Raw genomic sequence first — 22,568 nt, 5'->3', positions numbered from 1 at the left:
ACAAAGAAAACCCAAGAGAATATGCAGAACTATAAAACTATTGTTGAAATTAATGAGAGATTAGTAAGGTTACTGAATCTTAGAACAACTCAGTTCTTAAGAAGAATATGTTTCTATGAGGTATTACTATAAAAAATACTTGCAAAGGTAACAAACAGTATAGTACCATGGAATAAAGATAACATAAATATGAAATACTTGTGCAAAAATTATATTATAGAGGTTTATTATGAGAATATAAGATTTAAGTAGGTAGAGACATCATGTAATGACTACTGTCATGAATACTACAACTCTCCCCAAATGATTTTCTTGATTTCATTTAATTCCAAACAAATGCCAAATATCAGTTTATTCTTTTGGATGGTGACAAAATTCAATTTTAAAATTGAGTAAGAATAACTAAGACAATTCAGAAGATGGAAACAAGGTCAGAGAGAAGCCCTACTGGATATGAAGAAGTGTTGCAGTGATGTAGCAATTAATACAACCTGGGGCTCCCAGAGGGATGATCACACAGGGCAGTGAAACTAATAGCTTTCAAAATATATAATTCTGAATGATAATTATATTGTCATCAGTCCCTCTTTTTCTTAAAGAATTATAAAACATGAAAGTTGACCCAATATTTCTTCCATGCAGCCTTTCCAATAAAGTAGTCAAAGTTCTATTATATCTCAAAAAAGTCTACTGAAAAACAACAAAGAGTAAGAATAATTTCAAGAGCTTGGTAACTAATAGATGTAGAATTTCTCTTACTGAATGCTTAAAACTATTGCAAAAAATTATCATGCGTTGTTCATAAAATTTAAAAGAATAGAAAAGCAAGGAGAAAACTGAGATGTAATTATAAATTAGGCAATTTTGAATGAATCTGATGGCATTGGCAATTTATGATATTTTGTGTTAATAAAGAACTTTTAAATAAAAGTATTTAAAATGTCCTTAGATTCAGGAAGGTACTTTGCAACAACAAAATGAAAAAGACTATTATAGGGCCTCCCTGGTGGTGCAAGGGGTTAGGGCGCAACCTATGAAACTATCTGCAGCCACTGCAGCACGAGTTCGATCCCTGGTCAGGGAGCTACCACATGGTGCAGCAGACATCTCCTGACTCACCTGCTGCTCCCCTCAGCAGTGTATTTCAGTCATTCTGCCTATTCTGTTCCCCACTCTGTCTCTGGTGAATTCTCTCACCCCCTACACCTCTGGCCTGTACCCCAGTTCTTGTATGCATAAATAAATAAATCTTTAAAAAAAGACTATTATAATATGTGCCTTAACACACACAAAACATATGATTTTCCTTAAGATTTTTTCAGAAATTTGTATGCATTGTCTATGCTAAAAGCAGAATTAAAATGTAGCTTTTCACTACATTAAAAAAGTGTTAACTTTTAGATGCTTTTTAAAAATTCAAGGATCTTCAATGAACAACTAAATATACTTACATTTTTCCTTAGAATGTTCAACCAAATAGCAATCAACCTTTATTGATTGAGATAAAACATTTATTGATAGTTTGAACACCAGGATTTTGATGTGTTATCCCTGCATTTATAGCAAAATAAATTCCAGACTGACTTCCCCATGTTATAATGGCACAATTTAGCTTGTTGACCACCAGTTCCCAAGACAACTGGGGGCTAAGTGTTTGGTATCAAATGTCTGTGTTCTCTTAGAAGGGATCAAACAAATGTTATTTTATTTTATCTGATTTTTGGACTAATCTGATTATTTTTTTTCTTAATTTTCAGGATTTTTTAAATCTTATTATATGCACTGCTAGTAACTTATTAAAACCCTAGCAATAGACAATTTTCAATAATTTTAACTTTTCTATTTTAAAAATATATTTTGTATGAAAAGTATATTTTGGCATGACTGTTAAATTATTCAGTTTTCTTTGCCACAAAACTATTATGTTGAACCATAAGAAATGGCTAATTTTTTGACCTGCGAGAGCAGAGGTATAAAAGTTTTCAAGTTTCATAGACTGGAGTGAGTCGTGGCTCAGTAATTGTTAGAATTGAAAACTCTCTAGGGTCTACACAGATACAATGAATCATAATGATGAATTAGGGAAGCTGTTAATTGTCAATAAGTCTAAAGTAACTGGAGTGAAAAATGAAAAATATAAAAAGCTTACAAGGTGTAGCAAAATCTTCTTATTTTGTCTCCAGACGAGATGTTGCTGACAAAGCCAGCTTACCACCAAATTCCCTGCCTCCCATTTCAGTCCTTATTTTGTTGGAACCATGGGTACTACTGTTCCTCAAATATTCAGTTACATGATGATATTATTATGGCTATATTACCCCTTAAAATATCAATAGACTTCCTGGGGACACCAATGGTGGTTTTTATGTCCACATCCCCTACACACAGGGCCTGGCATATTCATGTGTGCCAAATGTCAAATGAATGGATAGTGACACTCACTGAAGAAGCAATTTCCCATGCATTAGCCATTCATTCATTTTGGCAGTGCATTATATCACATCTTCATCTTGGTTTAGAATTAGTAACTTTGTTTGTTTTAAAATTTACAGCATCAACAAGTAAGGAAATGCCTAGTAACCATAACCTACACTGAACTGAAAGCATAAACCTAAATCATGTCAATCAAGTACTTTTTCTTTTCATAAAAGCAGATCACTCTTACTTGCATATGTCAGTTGTGCATTTATTACGCAATGGCTAACTTGGAAAGAGTAATTACTCAATGGGATTGAAAATGTAATCCCATGCCTGCACTTCTGACCACGGATCAGGATCTGCACACTTTCTTTGTACTCATGTCAAGGAACATGATCTTTGTTCCTCAGATGACCCCTTTAAGTACATTTCTATCTTTGTAAACATTAGATGACCCACTGATTTCCCTACTGCTGTGTATTTACAAATTTAGCTTAATACTTCCTGAACTGCAATAAAAGATGATTACTTGTCTGTATGTTTTCCAAAATAATTTCCAGTGTTTTTATTTGTTTTCTAGGGCTAGTGACACTGTAGTGCTTTCCCATAAGGAGCACCTGCCAGTCACTCAGATTGTGACAACAGACACAAGCCAACCACATGCTGAAGCAACTTACTCCTTGGGGCCTCTGCTCTGCCAGGGAGACAGTAAGTAGTTGCAAAAGGAACTGTCTTGGCCCCTGAGAATACATATCGATGTTTTATGAGAAATTGACTGCATGGGTTCTAAAAACAATGTTTTTCCAATCTTTATTTCATTAGGCAGGCATGCACTTATAGAATATTTTTTAATCATAATTGAGAAAACTAAGAATAATTATATTCCATGTGGATAATTATCTTTTATATAGAAGACTCATAGAACCATCTTAAATATTCAATCCCTTGGTCCCTGAACATCTAATATACACCCATAAAGTATAAGGCACTTTGCTGAGTGCTCAGATTTCTAAAGTGGGTACAATAATGAGAAAACAAGGGCAGGTGCCATCAAGTGTACCTGCCTCTGGCAATGCCTCTGGCAATTCTGAATGTTTATACAGGAGACCTTATATAACCTCTGCCCAAATGCACCTGGATTTCTTTCTTATTCTTTTTACTTGGTGACCAACTACAACAAAATCCTAGTTTTCCTCTTTCCTTCCTTCCTCCTTCCCAGGCTTCCTTCATCTTGTCCTGGCTGCCCCAAGCCTCCTTCCTCAGCTGTCCCCCCTTTGTTCTTAGTCGCATGACTTTCCATGTCACTTTGATATCAGTGGTCCATTCAGTGGTTTATTAAGCTCGGTATCTCTGAAATTCCAACTCCTGCATCAAACTGGCTATTCTGTACTCTATTTGATTTGCAATGTATATTTCATCCAACTTGTCAAAAAGTAAACAGAAAACGTTTCCACAACAGCCTTCCCAACTCAGTGTGTGGTAATGCTATTCTTTCTGTTGCTCATTAGATTGAAAAAGTTATAGGCAGTGATAACTTCTCTTTGCTCTCTTAGCTAATTCATCAGCAGTCTCATTGCTTACAACTTCAAAAATGGATCCAGACCACCTCCATGAGTACCTCTGTCTGGATTGTTGCTGTGGCCCTATAACTGAGCTACTGCCTCTACCCTCTTAGCTGATACTTCACCCAGCAGTCAGAGGGAGTACAATGAGGTCACGTCAGTCTTTTATTTCTAACTGTCCAATGGCTTGCCTATCAGAGTAGAGGCCAGAGGACAATGTCCACCAAGACCATGGTGGCTATGCTGCCTCATATGTCTAGCAGTCCCTCAGAGGAGCCTGTGAAACCACAACCCTCCCTGAAGTCCTATGTGAGAAAATCCCAATGTTCTTAACACTTATTATTGAAAAAAAAGTAAGAATTGAGCTGTAGATTGTCTAAATATGGGGGACCATATTATCTCACGTTGACTGAAGAGAGTATATTATAGGGGTATGGGGAGCAGAGAGGTAATGGGAAATCCCCCTAAACCTCTTTTGGGTTCTTCTTGGGCTAGATGAGCAAGCATATTAACATAAGATTAGTAGAAGAAAAGATCAAATTTAATTTCATGTGTATTAAAAATGTACATGACTTTAAATTCTAAAGTAAATGGGACAAACTGGGAATTTATGTTCTATGCTAAGGAATGGCACTGATGCTTGAGTTGTCAAGTAGAGAAGATGGGGTCTCACAGCAAGGACAGGATGACTTCCTATAATCAAACCTTGCCTCTAAATGTTTGCACTGCCTTAGTTTGGTAGGTTTCCAATAAAAAGTTTATTTTTATGATGCTCCTAAATCTAGGTAATCTGAATTCTTTTTTTTTAAGATTTATTTATTTATATAAGAACTGGGGTACAGGCCAGAGGCATGGGAGGGTGAGAGAATTCACCAGCGACAGAGCAGGGAGCAGAACAGGCAGATGGACTGAAGACACTGCTGAGGGGAGGAGAGGGGAGCAGTGGGCAAGGCAGGAGAGGTCTGCCGCACCCTGTGGGTATCTCCCTGGCAGCCGGGAAACAAACCTGTGCTGCAGAGGCTAGAGACAGCTTCACAGTGAGGCACTCAATCCTCTGCACCACCAGGGAGGCCTGGTAACCTGAATTTTTAAGATAATGGTAATAGCTTCTCCAGAGGCTCACAAGACTTCAGTTGACCTTAGTTTTACATACCAAGGTGACACATTGGAAAAAACCTATTCTGGACTTCTGCCTGCTGGAACATTTTCTTAATATGCCAATACTACAGTATCAAAAATTGTTCTTCTCACTCATGATGTGAAAATGCAAGCCATAGTTCTGTTTTTGGTTAGATAAATTAAGTAAACCATACTGTATTTTTCCTACTGAACTCACCTATAAAACCTGAGAGAATGCATGCAAGTTTTCTCAGAGTTCTGAAAGGCAATAGTAACAGGGAAGAACATCCAGAATTCATCATGTAACCTCTCATCTAGCATTTCTCAGTTTGCAGTACAAGCACTGTTACAGAATAAAAAACTCCCAGAAAAGCCCTCTGTCCTGTTGAAGGAGGGAATAGAAACACCTTACTCCCCAGGGAATGCTTTAATTTCATTTTCCCCTTTTCTATATTTTCTGAAGCTGTAGTCTCCAGACAGCTTCATGGTAATAGAGATAGAGGCTGTCTTGACATTTCAGGGAGGCTGAACTTATGAATAAACATGAATACCACTGATATCAAAGTGATATTGAAAATCATGTGACCAAGAGCAAAGAGGTCTGTAAGAGCCAGACCTCTGAAGGCAGGGCCTATCCACTCTCAACAGGGAAACTGTGTCTTAAAGATGGTGGCAAGATTTGTGTTACCTTTTTTATTCTATTCCTATTTAACCAGTATTTGGCAATGGCCAGGGATATAGTTGGACAAGTGTATATGTGCACAGAACAAGCTGTGCAACAGAACAAGCTGAATAGAGTGCGCACACCCTCAGTTTTCTGACTCTGAGATTCAAAGGAGAACCAGGTACTAAAAAGTATATGGAAAAACATAGAGAGGAAAGAGTTCAAGAAAATGATGCCATAAGTTGTTTAATAAAGTCCTAGGTTGATCTCAGAGCTCAGTATGCATGGATCTGATCCTAATTATGGAGTAAAGTTGTTGATAACATAGCTAACAGGCTACCATCCAGACTGAGCGCTGCACTGTGAAGCCGTCCACAGCCTCTACAGCGCGGGTTTGATCCCAGCTGGCTGGGAAGTATCCCACATGGTGGAGCTTACCTCTCCTGTCTTGCGTGCTGCTCCCCTCAGTATTGTATTTCATCAGTCTGCCTGTTCTGCTCCCTCCTCTGTCTCCGGTGAATCCTCTCACCCTCCCGCGCATCTGGCCTACACCCCGGTTCTTGTATAAAAATAAATAAATCTTTGGAAAAAAAAAAAAACCTGACAGGGTAATTTATATCAAGATTGTTTTCATAATAAAATTATTAGCAAATTAAGGTAACTTTCACTACTTAATAGAGAATATTTAACACAACACTAGCATAATAATTAGTGATAAAAAACTGAATTTCCCTCCTAAAATTGACAACAAGATAAGGATCTCACCCCTTCTATGCAACAATTTTATCATACTGGAAGTCCTAGCTAGTGTAATAGTATCAGAACAGAGGGGCCTCCCTGGTGATGCAAGGGAGGCATCACACTTTGAAGCAATCACAACCTCTGCAGCATGAGTTCAATCCCCGGCCGGCCAGGGAACAACCCACATGGTGCAGCAGACTCTCCTGTCTTGCCCACTGCTCCCCTCAGCAGTGTACTTCAGTCAATCTGCATGTTCTGTTCCCTGCTCTGTCTCTGGTGAATCCTCTCACCCTTCCACACCTCTGGACTGTACCCAGGTCTTGTATGCATTAAAAAAAAAAATTAATTTTAAAAAATAGTATCAGACCAAAAATAAGTGCATGCAAATTGGAAAATAAGAAAGAGAACTGTTTGTAGATATATGGACAATCATCTAATTAGAAAATACAGAATATTGGAATCTATAAAAAAGTCATTAGAATAACAGGATTGCAGCATACAAACATGACACAGACAAATCAATCATGTATGCTAGCAATGTACAATTGGAAACCAAATTTACCAAACAATATCATTTTAAATAGCTCCAAAATGGTAATATTTAGGTATATAACAAAAACATGTAGGTTCTATAGTTAAAAAAATTATTAAATATTTACAATATTTTTTAAATCTAAATAAATAGATGTACTGGGCCCCCCCTGGTGGTGCAGCGGTTGAGCGCTGGGCTGCGAGGCTGCCCGCAGTTTCATTCCCCGGCCGCCGGCGAGGGTCCCACAAATAAATATATAAATAAATAAATAAATAAATAGATGCACTGTGTTCATGGGTTGGAAGACAGTGTGGGAAAGATGTTAGTTCTACTGAAATTGAACAGACACACCCCCCCAAAGAGGGTATGAGTTGGAAATAAGCATATGAAAGGATAATCAATGTCTTCATCTATGAGAGGAAGCAAATTAAAACCATAGCAAGAAACTACTTTAGACCAATTTGAAATGCTAGCGTAACTACTAATAATATTTAGTGCTGGTAAAGATAATGAAACAGTGGAATAACTTACATATTGTAGATGGGAATGCGAAATGGTACACCCACTTTGAAATCTTTTTAATATTGTCTTATAAAAATGAACAATGGTGTAAAAAAATAAAAAAATAATTAATAAAAATTAATTTTAAAAAATAAGGTGAAACAGGGCCTCCCTGGTGGCGCAGCGGTTGAGCGCTGGGTTGCGAAGGTGCCTGCAGCCTCTGCAGCACCAGTTCGATCCCCGGCTGCTCCCCGGCCACCGGAGGAGGGTCCCACATGGTGCACAGACCTCTCCTGTCCTGCCCGCTGCTCCCCTCAGCAGTGTACTTCGGTCCTTCTGCCTGCTCTGCTCCCCGCTCTGGCTCTGGTGAATTCTCTCACCCTCCCGCGCTTCTGACTGTACCCAGTGCTTGTATAAATAAATAAAATAAATTTTTAAAAATAAAAAAAAAAATAAGGTGAAACATAGTTACCATATGACGTAGGATTTCTACTGCTGAGTATTTACCCTAGAGAAATCAAAACTCATATTCACAACCTGTACACAAATGTTTGTAGCAGCTTTTCATGTAATTGTGAGAATCTAGAACAAACCTAGTGTTCTCAAATATGAACAAATAAAGTGTGACATAATCCTATGATGTGACACTACAGAGTAGTAAGCAGAAATGAATACATGAAGCAACCCAAATGGATCTCAGAGACTTTATGCCAAATGAAAGAAGACAGTCTCAAAAGGTCAGGTACTACACAATTCCAATTTTGTGTCTCAACCTATTGAGACAGAGACTAAATTGTGGAAGCCAGAGGTTAAAGGTGGAGGAAGGGGCCTCCCCTGGTGGCGCAGCGGTTGAGCGCTGGGCTGTGAAGCTGCCTGCAGCCTCTGCAGCACCGGTTTGATCCCCGGCTGCTCCCCGGCCACCTGAGGGAGGGTCCCACTTGGCGCACAGACCTCTCCTGCCGCCCGCTGCTCCCCTCAGCAGTGTACGTGGGTCCTTCTGCCTGCTCTGCTCCCCGCTCTGGCTCTGGTGAATTCTCTCACCCTCCCGCGCTTCTGACTGTACCCAGTGCATGTATAAATAAATAAATAAAATAAAAAATTAAAAAAAAAAAAGGTGGAGGAGGGTATGACTATAAGGGAGTTTTGGGGGAGTAATGAAACTGTTCTTTATCCTGCTTTAGTTGATGGTTACACAAAGACTTGCATTTGTTAAAATTCACATTAACTGTATGGCTCAAAAAGTCAATTTTGCTCTATGATTACTTAAAAAAAAAAAATAAAACAGGTCATTTTCATGAGTCCCTCCCCTCAGTTGCAGCCATATCCAGAATCTTAATCCTCTACAGAATCACTATTTGAACTTTACCCATGGCTCATGTTAGAACCCCAAAATGAAGGTTTTCATAGATAATTAATGCATTTGATGTTAAAAAATTCTAGGAATATAAAATGTAATTGTTATTCACTTTGTTTCATTGTTTTCACTATTTTTTTTTCTTTTTTGTAAATAGATTTATTTTGGAATTCAGCTTCCTTCAATACAGAAACATCATACCTTCATTTTCCTACATTCCATGGAGAGCTTAGTGCTGATGTATCCTTCTTTTTTAAGACAACTGCTCCCTCTGGGGTGTTTGTAGAGAATCTGGGGATCATGGACTTCATCAGGTTGGAATTGCACTGTGAGTCACTCGAGCTGGGCACTCTAATTAGCAATAAACCCCTTCGTGACCTAACATTGATACAATTCCTATGCCAGTTGTATTTCTTTATTAAATGCTGCAATTATTTCCCTCCTGACTATAGTATACTTTATTAATGGCACATGAGTTAGAGGTCTGGGATAAAAATGTGATGGAGTTAGGAGATTCTCATGTTGTATACCTGGAGGAAGAACTTTGCTGCAGTCAAGGGGTCTCTTACTTCCTCTTGTGCTCTCACTGGGGCTGGTGATACAGGGGACTCTTAACTTCTTAGAAGCCATATGGACAATAAGATCCACCACTCTTTGCTAAATCCAAATTCATGGCACACCAAAAGTGAGCTTGACAAACTTGTTGACTGCAATGCAAGCCCCAGTATCAAAGGTGAAACAGTGGGTGTCACTGTTGAGTACCTGGTACTCAGTGTAACCAAGGGTATCCTTGACAGGTCCTGTGATGCCTACTTTACCACCTTCTTGATGTCATTGTATTTAACAACTTTCTCTAGATAGCAGGTCAGATCCACTACTGGCATGTTTAGGGTAGGGACACAGAGGGCCATGCCAGAAAACTTCTTGTCCAGCTTAAGAATGAATGGCCTTGACTATAACCTTGGAAGTGCCAATTAAAGCAAGAATTACGGTTCTGAGCATCCTCTTGGACATCACTCTACAGCTTCCCAGAAGGGCATTCAGTGTTCTTCTGTGGGGAAGTGATGGCATCGAGTGTGATCATGAGTCCCTCCATAATGTCAAAGTTATCACTGATGACATTTGTCAGGAGGAATAAGCAGTTGATGTAGCAGGTATTGCTTACAATGTTGGTGGAGTTGTTATCCTCATAGTTCATGCCCATCACAAATATAGAACATCAGCAGAAGTGGTAGAGAAGGTCACTTTGGCCCTGCCCTTTATGAGTTCCAGTCTTCTCCAGGGTAGTGAAGACACGAGTGGACTTCACAACATACTCAGCACCAGCATCACCCCACTGATGGTGGGATATCACTCCTGGAAGATGGAAATGGATTTTCCATTGATGACAAGATTTCTATTCTTACCCTTCACTGTCCCAATGAGCTTGCATTGAATAGAATCACACTATAACATGTAGTTGAGGTCAATGTAGGGGCCATTAATGGAAACAATATTTACTTTGCCAGAGTGCCTTGGTGGCCAGGAGCCAATATCTCCAAATCCCTTTACTCAAACCTTCACTCATATCTCAGGGACACAGCTGACATTGAGTTATAAAAAGTGGCTGTCTGTTGAACAGGGAGTAGGAGAGAGTCCAAAATTCTATTATTTTAAATAATCATATTTAATAGAGTAAAACAGGTTCATGGATCACAGAACAGTCCCTGACAATGTTGTGCTATCTTCACTTAGTGTATAATCAGACTATTAAACTAAGCTGGTCAAATAGTTCCTTTCTAAATTATAACATTATTTTATTTACCTGATTAGTCACGTTTTTCATATAAACAAGGTTTAAATCCTTACTATCAAAATTTCACATAGTGCTTTTGAAACTGTATGGATATCTAAATCACTTTTAAATAAACTGAATTAGACATATGAAGACAGTTAACATGCCAGTTTTCTTTCTAAATACAAATATCTCTCCTCTGTAGGGCTCTGCAAGATGAATAGTAAACTCTGATTTAAATAGTGAAAACCAGATTTGCTTTTCCTCCTCTGGGATACAAATTAACATTGTACTGCTAGTCAGCTCGGACTGACATTTGTCTGCACCAGTGTCAAAGTTCCCTTTTATAATGAGCATGTAATGGTGCTTTTGTCATATCTGTTCAAGACTAAATTTTCTCCTATGTTAATGAGCTTGAACAACTAACTCTCTTACCTATATTTCCAGCTCCCTCCCAAGTGACCTTCTCCTTTGATGTGGGGAATGGACCTTGTGAGGTCACAGTGCAGTCCCCCACTCCCTTTAACGACAATCAGTGGCACCATGTGAGGGCAGAGCGGAACATTAAAGAAGCATCTCTTCAAGTGGATCAGCTCCCTCCAAAGACCCAACCAGCCCCCGCTGACGGGCACGCTCGCTTGCAGCTCAACAGCCAGCTTTTTGTGGGTGAGTTGCTGCCAGCTTATCGCTCAGCTGCGCTGGGAATACTGAGAAGGACCAAGGAAAAATCGTAATCACAAAAGAATGTCATAATAGCAGTTGTAAACAACTATTGTAGTGTCTATTTCCATAGGTTATTGTACAATTTACAGATGAGATAGTGGAGGCTCAGGAAGTTCAAGTGACTTGACCACAGAAATCCAGCCAAAGGAAAAATTCAACCTCAAGTTGGACTTCTAACCATGGGACTGATTTCAAAGCTTGTTTCAGTTACTTTTAATCAACATTATTTATAAAACAATTAGAAATTTTTATTCATTTTTCCCAATTCATTCTCAGGAAAATTAAAGAACTCTCTGTGTAATTGGTACAGAATTCACCAGTGCTGCCTCAAAAACAGACCTTAGGAAACCACTTTGGCAGAGACTCCTGGTGTGGCTATGTACAGTAGGAATTTGAGCAGACTGGAACCTGGATTCTCTCTGTCCTCACCTCTCCCCACTGCAAACTCATTGCATACATGTTTTGAATCTGGCCTAGCTCCTTTATTCTCACCATACATTCTTTAAAGCTTAAAGTTCAGGTGGTACAAGTCTTCCCTTTAGTTTACTTGCTTATTATTTTGTATTGTTAGATTTTCCCAAAGGGAAAACAAGTTTTGCTATATTACTTTTCAGTTTCTAATTTGGAAACTATGCAAATTGATGAAGTAACTCTCACTTGGTCATTTGTCATATATTTTAAAATAAATTAGTATACCATCCAATTAAAATCTGGTGTAAACCACAAATTAGCACACCATCTGATTTGCCAGGAGATGCCTGTAGCCTGTAGGGGTTAATGCCATGCAGTGAATTCATATTCAGTGTGTGTGTGTGTGTGTGTGTGTGTACACAACTAATGGCACCATAAAACTCAGCTTCAACCACACTATACTTCTTACAGAGTTGAAACTTGATTTTAAGTCATCAAACTATCAAATGAAACAATTTTATTTTCTGATTTATAATCCTGAAGATTAATTAATGGGATAGCTAAAAACAAAATTATCATGGAAACCTACATAGAATTAGCTTTCCAACAAAGGTCATGTTTATAAAGTCTGAGAAGCTACTTGCAAATTCAGATTTGAGGATCCTACCCCAGGCTTACTGAATCAGAACCCCTGAAATGAGCCCTCAAATTTGTGTTTTAAGCAGTCTCTCCAAGTGACTTGTGAGTTTCCATGCAACATCATGAAAACAGAGAGAGATGTAAATTATTCAGTTAATGTTACACCACCTGACTTCAGAGTCATGTAGACAGAGAAGGCAGCCCTGAGGCCCTAGACTTTGGCTTCACCCTTTCTCCCTTTTCTTACCTCCTCCTAAAATCCTTTTCACGGCTTTATTATTGAGAGCTTTTCTAAGTGAGAATTTGTATTACATATATGCAAAAATTCAAAAATATATAATATACAAATATATATAAACAAGTACATATTTTGTGTGTTATAAAAACTTGCATCTCTGTTACCTTTATAATGCATATCAATATATCACAAAACTTTCAACTATGTAAACTTTGTTAATCACATAATCATTTTAAAACTTTAAAAAGAGCCATTTTGTTCCTTAGAAACGAACAAATGTAGGGCCTCCCTGGTGGTGCAGCAGCTGAGCGCCACACTGTGAAGCTGTCTGAGCCTCTGCAGCGCCGGTTCAATCCCGGCCGGCCAGCAAGGGTCCCACATGGCACAGCAGACCTGTCATGTTGCTCCTGCTGCTCCCCTCAGCAGTGTATTTCATCAGTTTTTCTGTTCTGGTCCCTGCTCTGTCTCTGGTGAATCCTCTCACCCTCCTGTAAATATGGCCTGTACCCCGGTTCATGTATAAATAAATAAATAAATCTTTAAAAAAAAAAGAACAAATGTAAAAATATTTCAAACTGTAACTTTAGAAAGAATATCAAATTCATGGGGCTTCCCTGGTGGTGCAAGTGGTTAAGTACTGCACTATGACGCAATCCACAGCCTCTGCAGCACGAGTTTGATCCCGGGCTGGCCAGGGAGCTACCGACATGGCACAGCAGACCTCTCCTGACTTGCCCACTGCTCCCCTCAGCAGTGCATTTCAGTCAGTCTGCCCGTTCTGTTCCCCACTCTGTCTATGGTGAATCCTCTCACCCCCCGCATCTCTGGCCTATACCCCAGTTCTTGTATGCATAAATAAATATTTTTTTTTAAAAAAAAAGAAAGAATATCAAGTTCAACTTTAAAAAACAGTTCCTTGGGCCTCCCCTGGTGGCGCAGGCAGTTGAGCTCTGTGCTATGAAGCTGTTTGCAGCCTAGACAGCGCCGGTTTGGGTTCCCAGCCAGCCCGCGAGGGTCCCACATGGCGCGCAGACCTCTCCTGTATCGCCCACTGCTCCCCTCAGCAGTGTATTTTGTCATTCTGCCTGTTCTGTTCCCCGCTATGTCTCTGGTAAATCCTCTCACCCTCCTGCGCATCTGACCTGTACCCCAGTTCTTGTATAAAATAAATAAATATTTTTTTTAAGTTCCTTAATGGTTTACCCAATCTGGTTTGATGATTCCTAACATTTGATCACAACCCATATTTTCAAAATCACATTTGTTTATAAAATGTTCCACAGGTAAATTTTTGAGCATTATCCTTTTGCCCTCAATGGGCCGAATGGATGAAAGTGGGATTAGACACGTGGAACACATGGACATTTGCAGTGTTCCCCTTGCAGGTGGCACCGCAACCAGACAGAGAGGTTTCCTGGGATGCATTCGGTCCCTGCAGTTGAATGGGTTGGCCCTGGACCTGGAAGAAAGAGCCACGATGACACCAGGAGTGGAACCAGGGTGCCCAGGCCACTGCCGCAGCTATGGTCACCTGTGCCGCAACGGCGGGCAGTGTAGAGAGAAGAGGAGGGGGATCGCCTGCGACTGCACCTTCTCTGCCTACAACGGGCCCTTCTGCACAGAGGGTGAGGTGATTCCTGTCGGGTTCCAGGAAAGGATGGGAAACAAACTATGAAGTGCGACTTTGGCACGTGACACTGTTACCAAAGGACAAGGCAATTTCTGTAATGGGCGGAAATAGAATTGTTTCTGTCCCTCATTCCCCTATTTAACTTGGGAAGAGATAATGATTCTATTTTTCAGATGCCCATGACTGCTTATGTCAGAGCAGGTACCTGTCCTCTCTGACTGTTTTAAAGGCCTCTTAGTGCAACCCCACCCCTAAGAGAGCAATAACCTCAACTACATATTTACACTGGACATCTAATTTTATATAATTTTACGATGAAGCATTTGGGGACCAAGCAATACTATTTTGCTATTCAATTCTGGGTTATAAGAATATGGAGGGTTTAGTTATCTAAGTCACATATTTTTAATCATTATATTGAAGTAGCATCGGTTTATAACATTGTGTCTTGGGTGTTCAGAGTACAGACTTGTATGTCAACTTAATATACTACATTTTGCTCATTACCAAATTCTATTTTCTATCCATCACCATATAATTGGCTCCTTTTGTGCACCCCCTTCTCCTCCTATCTTTCTGGTAAGCATTATTTTGCTGTTGTAGTCTCAGAGTTTGTTTTTGTTTTGTTTTGTTCCTTCATTTGTTTCATTAGTGAAGTCTCATGATACTAATCTTTCTGCATCTGACTTGTTTTACTTACCATAATGCTTTTTACATGCTTTTATGTTGTTTCAAATCACAGCATTTTATCTTCTTTTTTTTTTTTTTTTTTTTTTTTTTGTATCTGAATGGTATACCATTGCTCTTTACCCACTCATACACCCATAAGCAGATAGGTTGTTTCCGTCTCTTGGCTATAGTGTATGATGAACATGGGGGTACATAAATCTCTTTGGATTAGTGTTCTAATTAGTGTTCATATTCTTCAGATGAAAATTCAGCAGTTTAGCTGGATTATATGTAGTTCTAATCTTAATTTTTTAAGGAATCTTCAAGCTTTCCCATACTGACTGCACCAATTTATAATTCCCACCAACAGTGTTTAAAGTTTTTAAAGTAAAAGAAAACACCAGTAAAGCATGTCATTATTACTTTATCTCTTGGGATACTTAAGGATTAGCAATGTTCTTTAAATATACATAAAATAAGACCCTTGCTCTTACATATTGTAAACATAACAAAAATTTGTGACATTCCAGAAATTTCTGCATATTTTGGAACTGGCTCATCAGTTATCTACAGTTTCCAAGAACATTATAATCACACCTTCAGTAAGAACTCCAGCTCCTTGGCAGCTTTATTTCACGAGAATCTGACACTGACCAGAGAAATGACCACATTGAGTTTCCGAACCACAGGGACTCCCAGTTTACTGCTGTATGTAAGCTCCTTCTCTGAGGAATACCTCTCTGTTATCCTTGCCCCCAATGGTGAGTATCTCTAGTGTGAGAACAAAACTGAATTAGGAAATTAGGACCATGAGGACTGTGCCCTTTCAGTGTTAAACTACAAATAAGGAAACACAATTGTGTGTTCCGCAGCTTTCTTTTTATAGGGTTGTTTTATTTTGTATGATAGCCTCACATATTTATCACTAATGTTATCAGCTCAATGATTAAAATAAGATGCATTTTGCTCATAAAATTTTCATCAGTTTATGTATTTGATGTGAAACTGTTTTTACCAGGAGGCTTTTCCTTCTGTACATGAATAATCCAAATTAGTTTTGCAGATCACTTTGAAATAAGATATTCTATATACATAAAATACTTCCTTCAACTTCTAAGCAATATGAAGAAGTACATTAAGTGATATAAAAACAAATAGTCATAACATCTGATAAATGTGATTGGTTTTTACCACTGAGAAGTCATACCTACATTAAAAAAAAAAATGCAGGATGAGTTACCAAACCCATGGCTGTCAAGGCTTTCCAAGACTCTTCCAGCTGGAGGACAAACCCCAGCTTTAACCTTGGAGAGGAGGGGAGAAATCAAACTTCTAGAAAAGCTTCCCACAGTTTCTGACCAATAGGATCTGTGGGTGGGAAGGTTAAGAGATGGTGGTGCACCTGTGAAGAAGGGTAGTGTGTGGAGCAGGACACCTTATTTCTTGATTATGGTAGAAACATTAGAAAAATCTAAAATCAGTACACAAAATTAATTATGTAAATGTCAGAATCATTTAAAATGCATTAAATAAGACACGTTATAAGAAGTTGTGCTTGTGGGAACTGAATGTTAATGTAATGCTGCTGGAACTTTAGCTATTTAATAGCATGAATTATCGTAGAGCCTAGCTCTAAGTTTTCATATGCTTAACTTAAACTTTTTTTCTTTAGAGAGAATACAACTTGAAAAGAGACCTCTTGGTCTTAACTTTTAAAATGGTACAGTTAAACTCTGAATGTGGCCCTGGACTAGCAATAAGTGAGGGCAACTCCAGGAGAAGTGACTACTGGTGCACATGAGAAAATGCTCAATAGATTCATTTGTATTAAATAAATGACAATATATGAAAATAAAATGTGCTGTAGAACCTATAATGACAATTTTTATAAAATTGTACTTTAGTTAAAATGACATTTTCTTTGTTCGTAGGAAGTTTACAGATCAGGTATAAGCTGGACAGACACCAAGAACCTGATGTTTTTAACCTTGGTTTTAAAAACATGGCTGATGGGCAGCTTCACCAGGTGAAGATCAGCAGAGAAGCAGCAATGGTCTATGTGGAGGTAAGGTACTCAATTCAACAACAGCAACATCATTGAAATTGTGACTCACAAAATGTGTGGCCCAAAGCAAGAATTTGATAGTAAATCTTAATGAAAGATTAGCATTCGGCACTATCTTGTTAGGAAAGAAAATGTAGTCATGGTGTTTGTTTCACAAGAGACTATCAAAGTTATAATTAATACTTGGTCATTTAAAATGTGAAGGTGTCCTTCTAGGTCTTACTTTACTTGGGAAATGTTGCCCAGTTTATCTTAGTGACTAGTGATCATGATCCAGTGGAAATCCATTCCCACTGGACTACAAAAGAACAAGTGCTCCAAAATTTAAACACAAGAGAAAAGGCAAGATCTTGCTCAAAGAGGGGATACATTTTAAAAAATAAAATTACTAAAATTACTATAAATTTGCTAAAATTACTATAAAATTGCTATAAAAATTAAAATTACTATTCATTGACATTTTACATATCATATCAGATCTATACAAATAGTATTTCTGACCATGTTGTAGATTTCCTTTTGAAAAAGTAAAAACTTTGAGATTTAAGATGGCATATTGCATTCTTTGTGGATTATACCAGTTAGACACTTAAACCATGAAGCAAAAGAGAGGGAAGGGGATATATAACTGGTTGTAGTGGAATTTGAGGCATTGTAAAAATTGTTTATTAAAGTTTTCTCCTTTAGCCTTTCTGATAGCACTAAAATATGGCTTATTTTCATCATTTTTCTTGGTCTCCCTTTGAATCTCACTCTCTTCTGGATGAAAATTGCTCACCATTTGAATGTTGCCATTTTGAACATCTATAGGTTAACCAGAATGCAAGGACACAAATCATCTTGTCATCAGGGATGGAATTCAATGCTGTCAAAACCCTTACTTTGGGGACAATTTTAGGTAAGTGGAAGAGTGTTTCCACCCTGTGACAGGGATCAGAGGTGTCAGCTGCAAGCACAGGAAGAATTTGTCTTGCTATAAGAAGCTCTTTATCATACTCAGGAATCCACAGTGAGTGATAAGGTAGAAGCTGCATTCTTGTCTGAGGGCTTGTGTAATCATGAGTAAGTGTGCTTTCCGGATGAGAAGGGTGGTTCTTGAAAAACTCTCCACACTTACCATCTCACTGGGCAATCAAGCATAATGAAAGTTGATATTTTTCCTAACAATTCAGTAAAGATGAAAATCAAAACTATCACGTTCACAAATTACATACTAAACAAGTACAGACATAGAAATCATTTAATGATTAAAATTAGATTCACATTCAAGAGAAGAAGAAAATGTTTTCTTTAAGCAAATGAATATGCTATGTGCTGAGGTTGAGTTTTGCCTGTGGGATAAAGTGGAAATTGTTTATTGTCCCCCAATTGCTCTCGAAAAATCTGGACACAAACATCCCACAGATAATATTGACAGCTGCCATTCACTCTCCATAAAAGCACCAAAGTAAAAACATAATCTATTTAGGTATCAAATTCTTTATGCCTTCATTTTTCCCCTCATCACCAAAAATTAAATTGAAATAAAAATTAACTTTGAAAAACCTTTCTTTTATTTTTTATTGTACATAAATTGTACATTTTATTGTCATTTAAAAGTTATTGGGGACTTCCCTCTTGTGCTACAGCTATTATGTCTGCCCCCAAGCTTGATGCTGAGCTGGCTCTGTTTTGTCCTAAATAATAGAATGTTTATTACCTTTTCAGCCATTTATACATTGCTTATTTTATTTATTTCTTCTATTATGCCTAATGTGACATCAGAAACCTGAGAATGCTAGAGAAGTCATGTGGATGAATGTCCAAAGTATGTTGAGACACAGGGTAACTGTTGAAACTGTTATGGATTTTGGAGTTAGTGGGTTTGGAGTGTGGGGTCCTTGGGTTCACTCTGGGAAAAGTTTCACCAGAGCTCCCATTTCAGTGAAACGTGGCAAGTTTCCTAGGCCAGTTTTTCTATGAGATAGAGACATTAGTTATATTTAAAGGACAGGTTTATTAGGAAAAGGACAGAAGAATAAAGGACACTTGTATAGACACAAGAGGACAGTAAGAGCTGCCCTGAAAGGGACAGGTTTGCTGAGAGAGGCCTACATAGGTGCAGGCGGGCGGCCTTGAGAAGAGCTGCCTCCACCGAGGGAGGTCAGTGAAGAGAAGTCCAGGCATGGGACAGGTCATGGGCAGGCAGGAGGCTGCTGCCCTGCAGAGGAGAGAGTTGGTAAAAAGAGACACCTGCTGCATAGGCACAGGTGAGCAGTGGGACTGCTACCCTGAGCCTGTGCAGAGACTGCACTGATATAGTCTTTTTCTGTTTGGGAGGGGTCACTCCTTGTGAGCTGTCCGTTGGATACTAAGTTTGGATAACTATGCAGAATCTGAAAGGGACAGAAGATTCCACAATGGGCTCAATCTCCATATCTTTACCTTTGGATGCACCCTCAGATACCTGCTTAGATGTTATGCTTTGTAATCTAGGCATCTGCGCCTAAGGATACTAGTTTCTGCAACTGTGTTGTCTATTCCTAAAGATCTTGGTTTCCATAGCTGTATCAATGGCTATACTAATCTCTTCTACCCCCACCTCCTTGTGAACCAGGTTTCTGGTCTTGTGGCACACCTCCTTTTCAGTTTTTTTTTTTTTTTTTCTATTCTTGTCCTCCATCGAAACTATAATGTCTTTCAAACAAAACATGGGCAATAAAATCATGATTTCTTATTTTATTTTATTTTATTTTTTAAAGATTTATTTATTTATACATACAAGAACTGGGGTACAGGCCAGAGATGTGGGGGGTGAGAGGATTCACCAGAGACAGAGTGTGGAGCAGAACAGGCAGACTGACTGAAATACATTGCTGAGGGGAGCAGCGGGTGAGTCAGGAGAGGTCTGCTGCACCATGTGGGTATCTCCCTGGTTGGGGATCAAACTCGTGCTGAGTGGCTGTGGATATCTTCATAGTTTGTGTCTTAACCCCTTGCGCCACCAGGGAGGCCCTTCTTATTTTTTAGACAGAGGAAATGTTACAAATTTTAGTTCTCCCCAAGGGTGCTCCTGTGAATGTAAAAACAAATTCAGATGATGCAGCCTAAATGAAATTTCTAAAATGGCCATAAGTCAAGTAAGAAGGGTGTTAGAATTCTTTGTTTTAGGATATTTAGAATATTTATAACCATTTAGGATGTGGTTTTAACATAGCACAGTGAATAAGAGCTCCAGGTTACAGTGGTGGTTCTGCATTACAATCTTGCCTTAAGTGGTAAAGAATCTGGTAGTGATGATTTATTGACCAAAAGGCTACCTGCTCTGTAAGTCCCCTTATGAGGTCACTGCTCTAGTGATTCCCTGCACAGTGATGAAGCAGTTAACACAGAAATTAAAATGAGAACAAATGTTGCCAGTTGAGTGTAGGGAGATGTTTATAGCCCATTGTAGAGGTGAGCATCCCAGTCTCTAATGCATGGCTTTGGATGAGTTTTCTATGCATTGCTACACATTCTTATTTTCATGATAGTAACACTTTTTTTTTTTTTTCAGTCCTATTTAAAACAGTGGTATAGGAGAGGGAACCACAAAAAACTGGAAAAACAATTGAAAGAAATTGCTTTCCAGCTTTCAATCATGAGAACAGTTTACTTTTATGTATAGATGGTTACAATATTCCTAAAAGTTCAAAGATTACCTTGAGGTTTAGGGGAGAGTGGGATGGAATCCCAACTCTGTCAGCTGAACTATATTATAATTGTTTTTAAGCATCTTTATGGAGGAGAATTTGTTCCCTTTTTTATTAGATAACCAGCGCTACTCTGTGCCCCTCTGTCATAGTTACTGTCCTGGCTTTGCGCATGGTGAGTAATTGATCATATCAAGTTTGGATCAGACTCTCTGGGCTGTGCTTGTGTAGGGTAGGTGCAGTCTGCGTGCGAGTGGAGCGATGGTCCTGTCTGCCCTCTGCCAGCTGATCCCCCCCCCCTTGCTAAAACAGTTGTCCTTGCACACTCTTACCAGCCATGAGGACAGATGCAAACAAAACATACAGCAGATATGAACAGTTAATAAACAACACAACACAAACCCATGCAGGACTTCCTGCCTTCAATGACTGGTGTGCTATAGGAGGAATAAGGCATGTCGGGACATGTCTGTGACACAAGACAGAACGCTGCCATCTGTAAGTGTGAAATTGACAAGTAATATATATAAAGTCAATTTAACTGCAAATTTATTATCTGTAAAGAAATATGCAAAAGATAATGGAAATTGATTTAATAAGTAAACTATACCATATGGAGATCATTTTGATAAAAATTGGAATAATAAATATATAAATATTTTCATACAAGTTAAAGTATAAAGACAACAGCATGGAATTGAAGATGTTAATATTTTTATTCAAGAATGAAATATTCAAAAGCATCTCTCTCTAGGCTATAAAAATTAAAGCTAAAATTGAGCACTGAAGTTTATAGCCTGAAGCAATTCAGTCTAATAAAATTATAAATATTCATTACATCTGTACCTAGAGGTATTCATCTTGATCAAAGGCCAATAAAACTTTTCATTTTTTTGGATGACTTTATTTTAGGATGGCTTCTGTTCTAATTCTCCTGCTACTTTCAAATTAGTAAATTCAAGAAGACTGCAGTTCTGTGTTCAGACTTGAAGAGTATAAGATGAGGTTCCTTTTACTAACCTATAGTAAAAACAAAAAACAAAAAAACAGGTAGGCTCAAAAGCTATTTATTTTCCAAAAAGAGTTGTCTCAAATAATGGCAAGTTATCTAGCACTAACTTCTTGTTAGCTGTTTTCACTCATTGTACCTTGCTTTAGACTTATATTTCTTAATAAGGTTTTTCAAAAGTTTTGAATACAGAATGCATTTGCAAAAGCACAAATAATGAAAAAGAAAATAGATAAATTGGCCCTCACCAAAATTTTAAAGCATGAATTCAAAAGATACCAGAAAATGAAAAGTCAACCCACAAAATGGTGAAAATATTTGCAATACATGTGTCTGTTATTTGAAACATATAACTAAACAATAAAAAGACAAACCACTTTTAAAATGGTTAAAGGCTAGGATTAGACATTTCTTCAAAGAAGATATACAAATTACCAACATGAGAAGATGCTATAAGTCGTCAGTCACTAAGAAAATGCAAATCAAAATCACAAGATACCATCTCACACCCACAAGGACGGTTATGATAAAAAAAGAAGTAAGAAGTATTGTCCAGGACTCATTCATTGCTGGCAGAAATACAAAATGCTTCAGATATTGTGGAAAAACAGTTTGGCAAGGAATTAAAAAGGTAAACATACAGTTACCCAGCAATTCCAATGACCCAGCAATTCCACTCCTAGAGAACTGAAGATATATGTCCATACATGAAAAAAGTACACAAATCTTCATTAGCATTATTATTCATAATAACCAAAAAGTGCAAACAATGCCAGTGTCTATTAACTAAGGAATAGAAAAACAAGTGATATATAATGAAATATAAGTACTATTAAAAAGTAATGTAG

At 38.2% G+C, this 22,568-nt stretch overlaps 1 protein-coding gene across 3 annotated transcripts in view; it reads left to right on the top strand.

Moving 5' to 3' along the window:
• Positions 1-22,568, top strand: part of LOC119231826 (contactin-associated protein-like 3) — a 218,772-nt gene that overhangs the window by 178,883 nt on the left and 17,321 nt on the right. For all 3 annotated transcript variants that reach the window (XM_037493608.2, XM_037493607.2, XM_037493609.2), the window contains 7 exons: positions 2,999-3,126; positions 9,049-9,219; positions 11,113-11,331; positions 14,062-14,301; positions 15,506-15,736; positions 16,907-17,040; positions 17,851-17,938. In XM_037493608.2, coding sequence (XP_037349505.1) covers positions 2,999-3,126; positions 9,049-9,219; positions 11,113-11,331; positions 14,062-14,301; positions 15,506-15,736; positions 16,907-17,040; positions 17,851-17,938 — 1,211 coding nt within the window. The remainder of the gene's footprint in view (positions 1-2,998; positions 3,127-9,048; positions 9,220-11,112; positions 11,332-14,061; positions 14,302-15,505; positions 15,737-16,906; positions 17,041-17,850; positions 17,939-22,568) is intronic.

Source organism: Talpa occidentalis, unplaced genomic scaffold (assembly GCF_014898055.3).
Source record: "Talpa occidentalis isolate TD23 unplaced genomic scaffold, MPIMG_talOcc4v2.1 talOcc4.7, whole genome shotgun sequence".
Classification (NCBI taxonomy): Eukaryota; Metazoa; Chordata; class Mammalia; order Eulipotyphla; family Talpidae; genus Talpa; species Talpa occidentalis.
The sequence above is the reverse complement of the archived record's forward strand: the minus strand, read 5'-3'. Positions and strand labels throughout refer to the sequence as shown.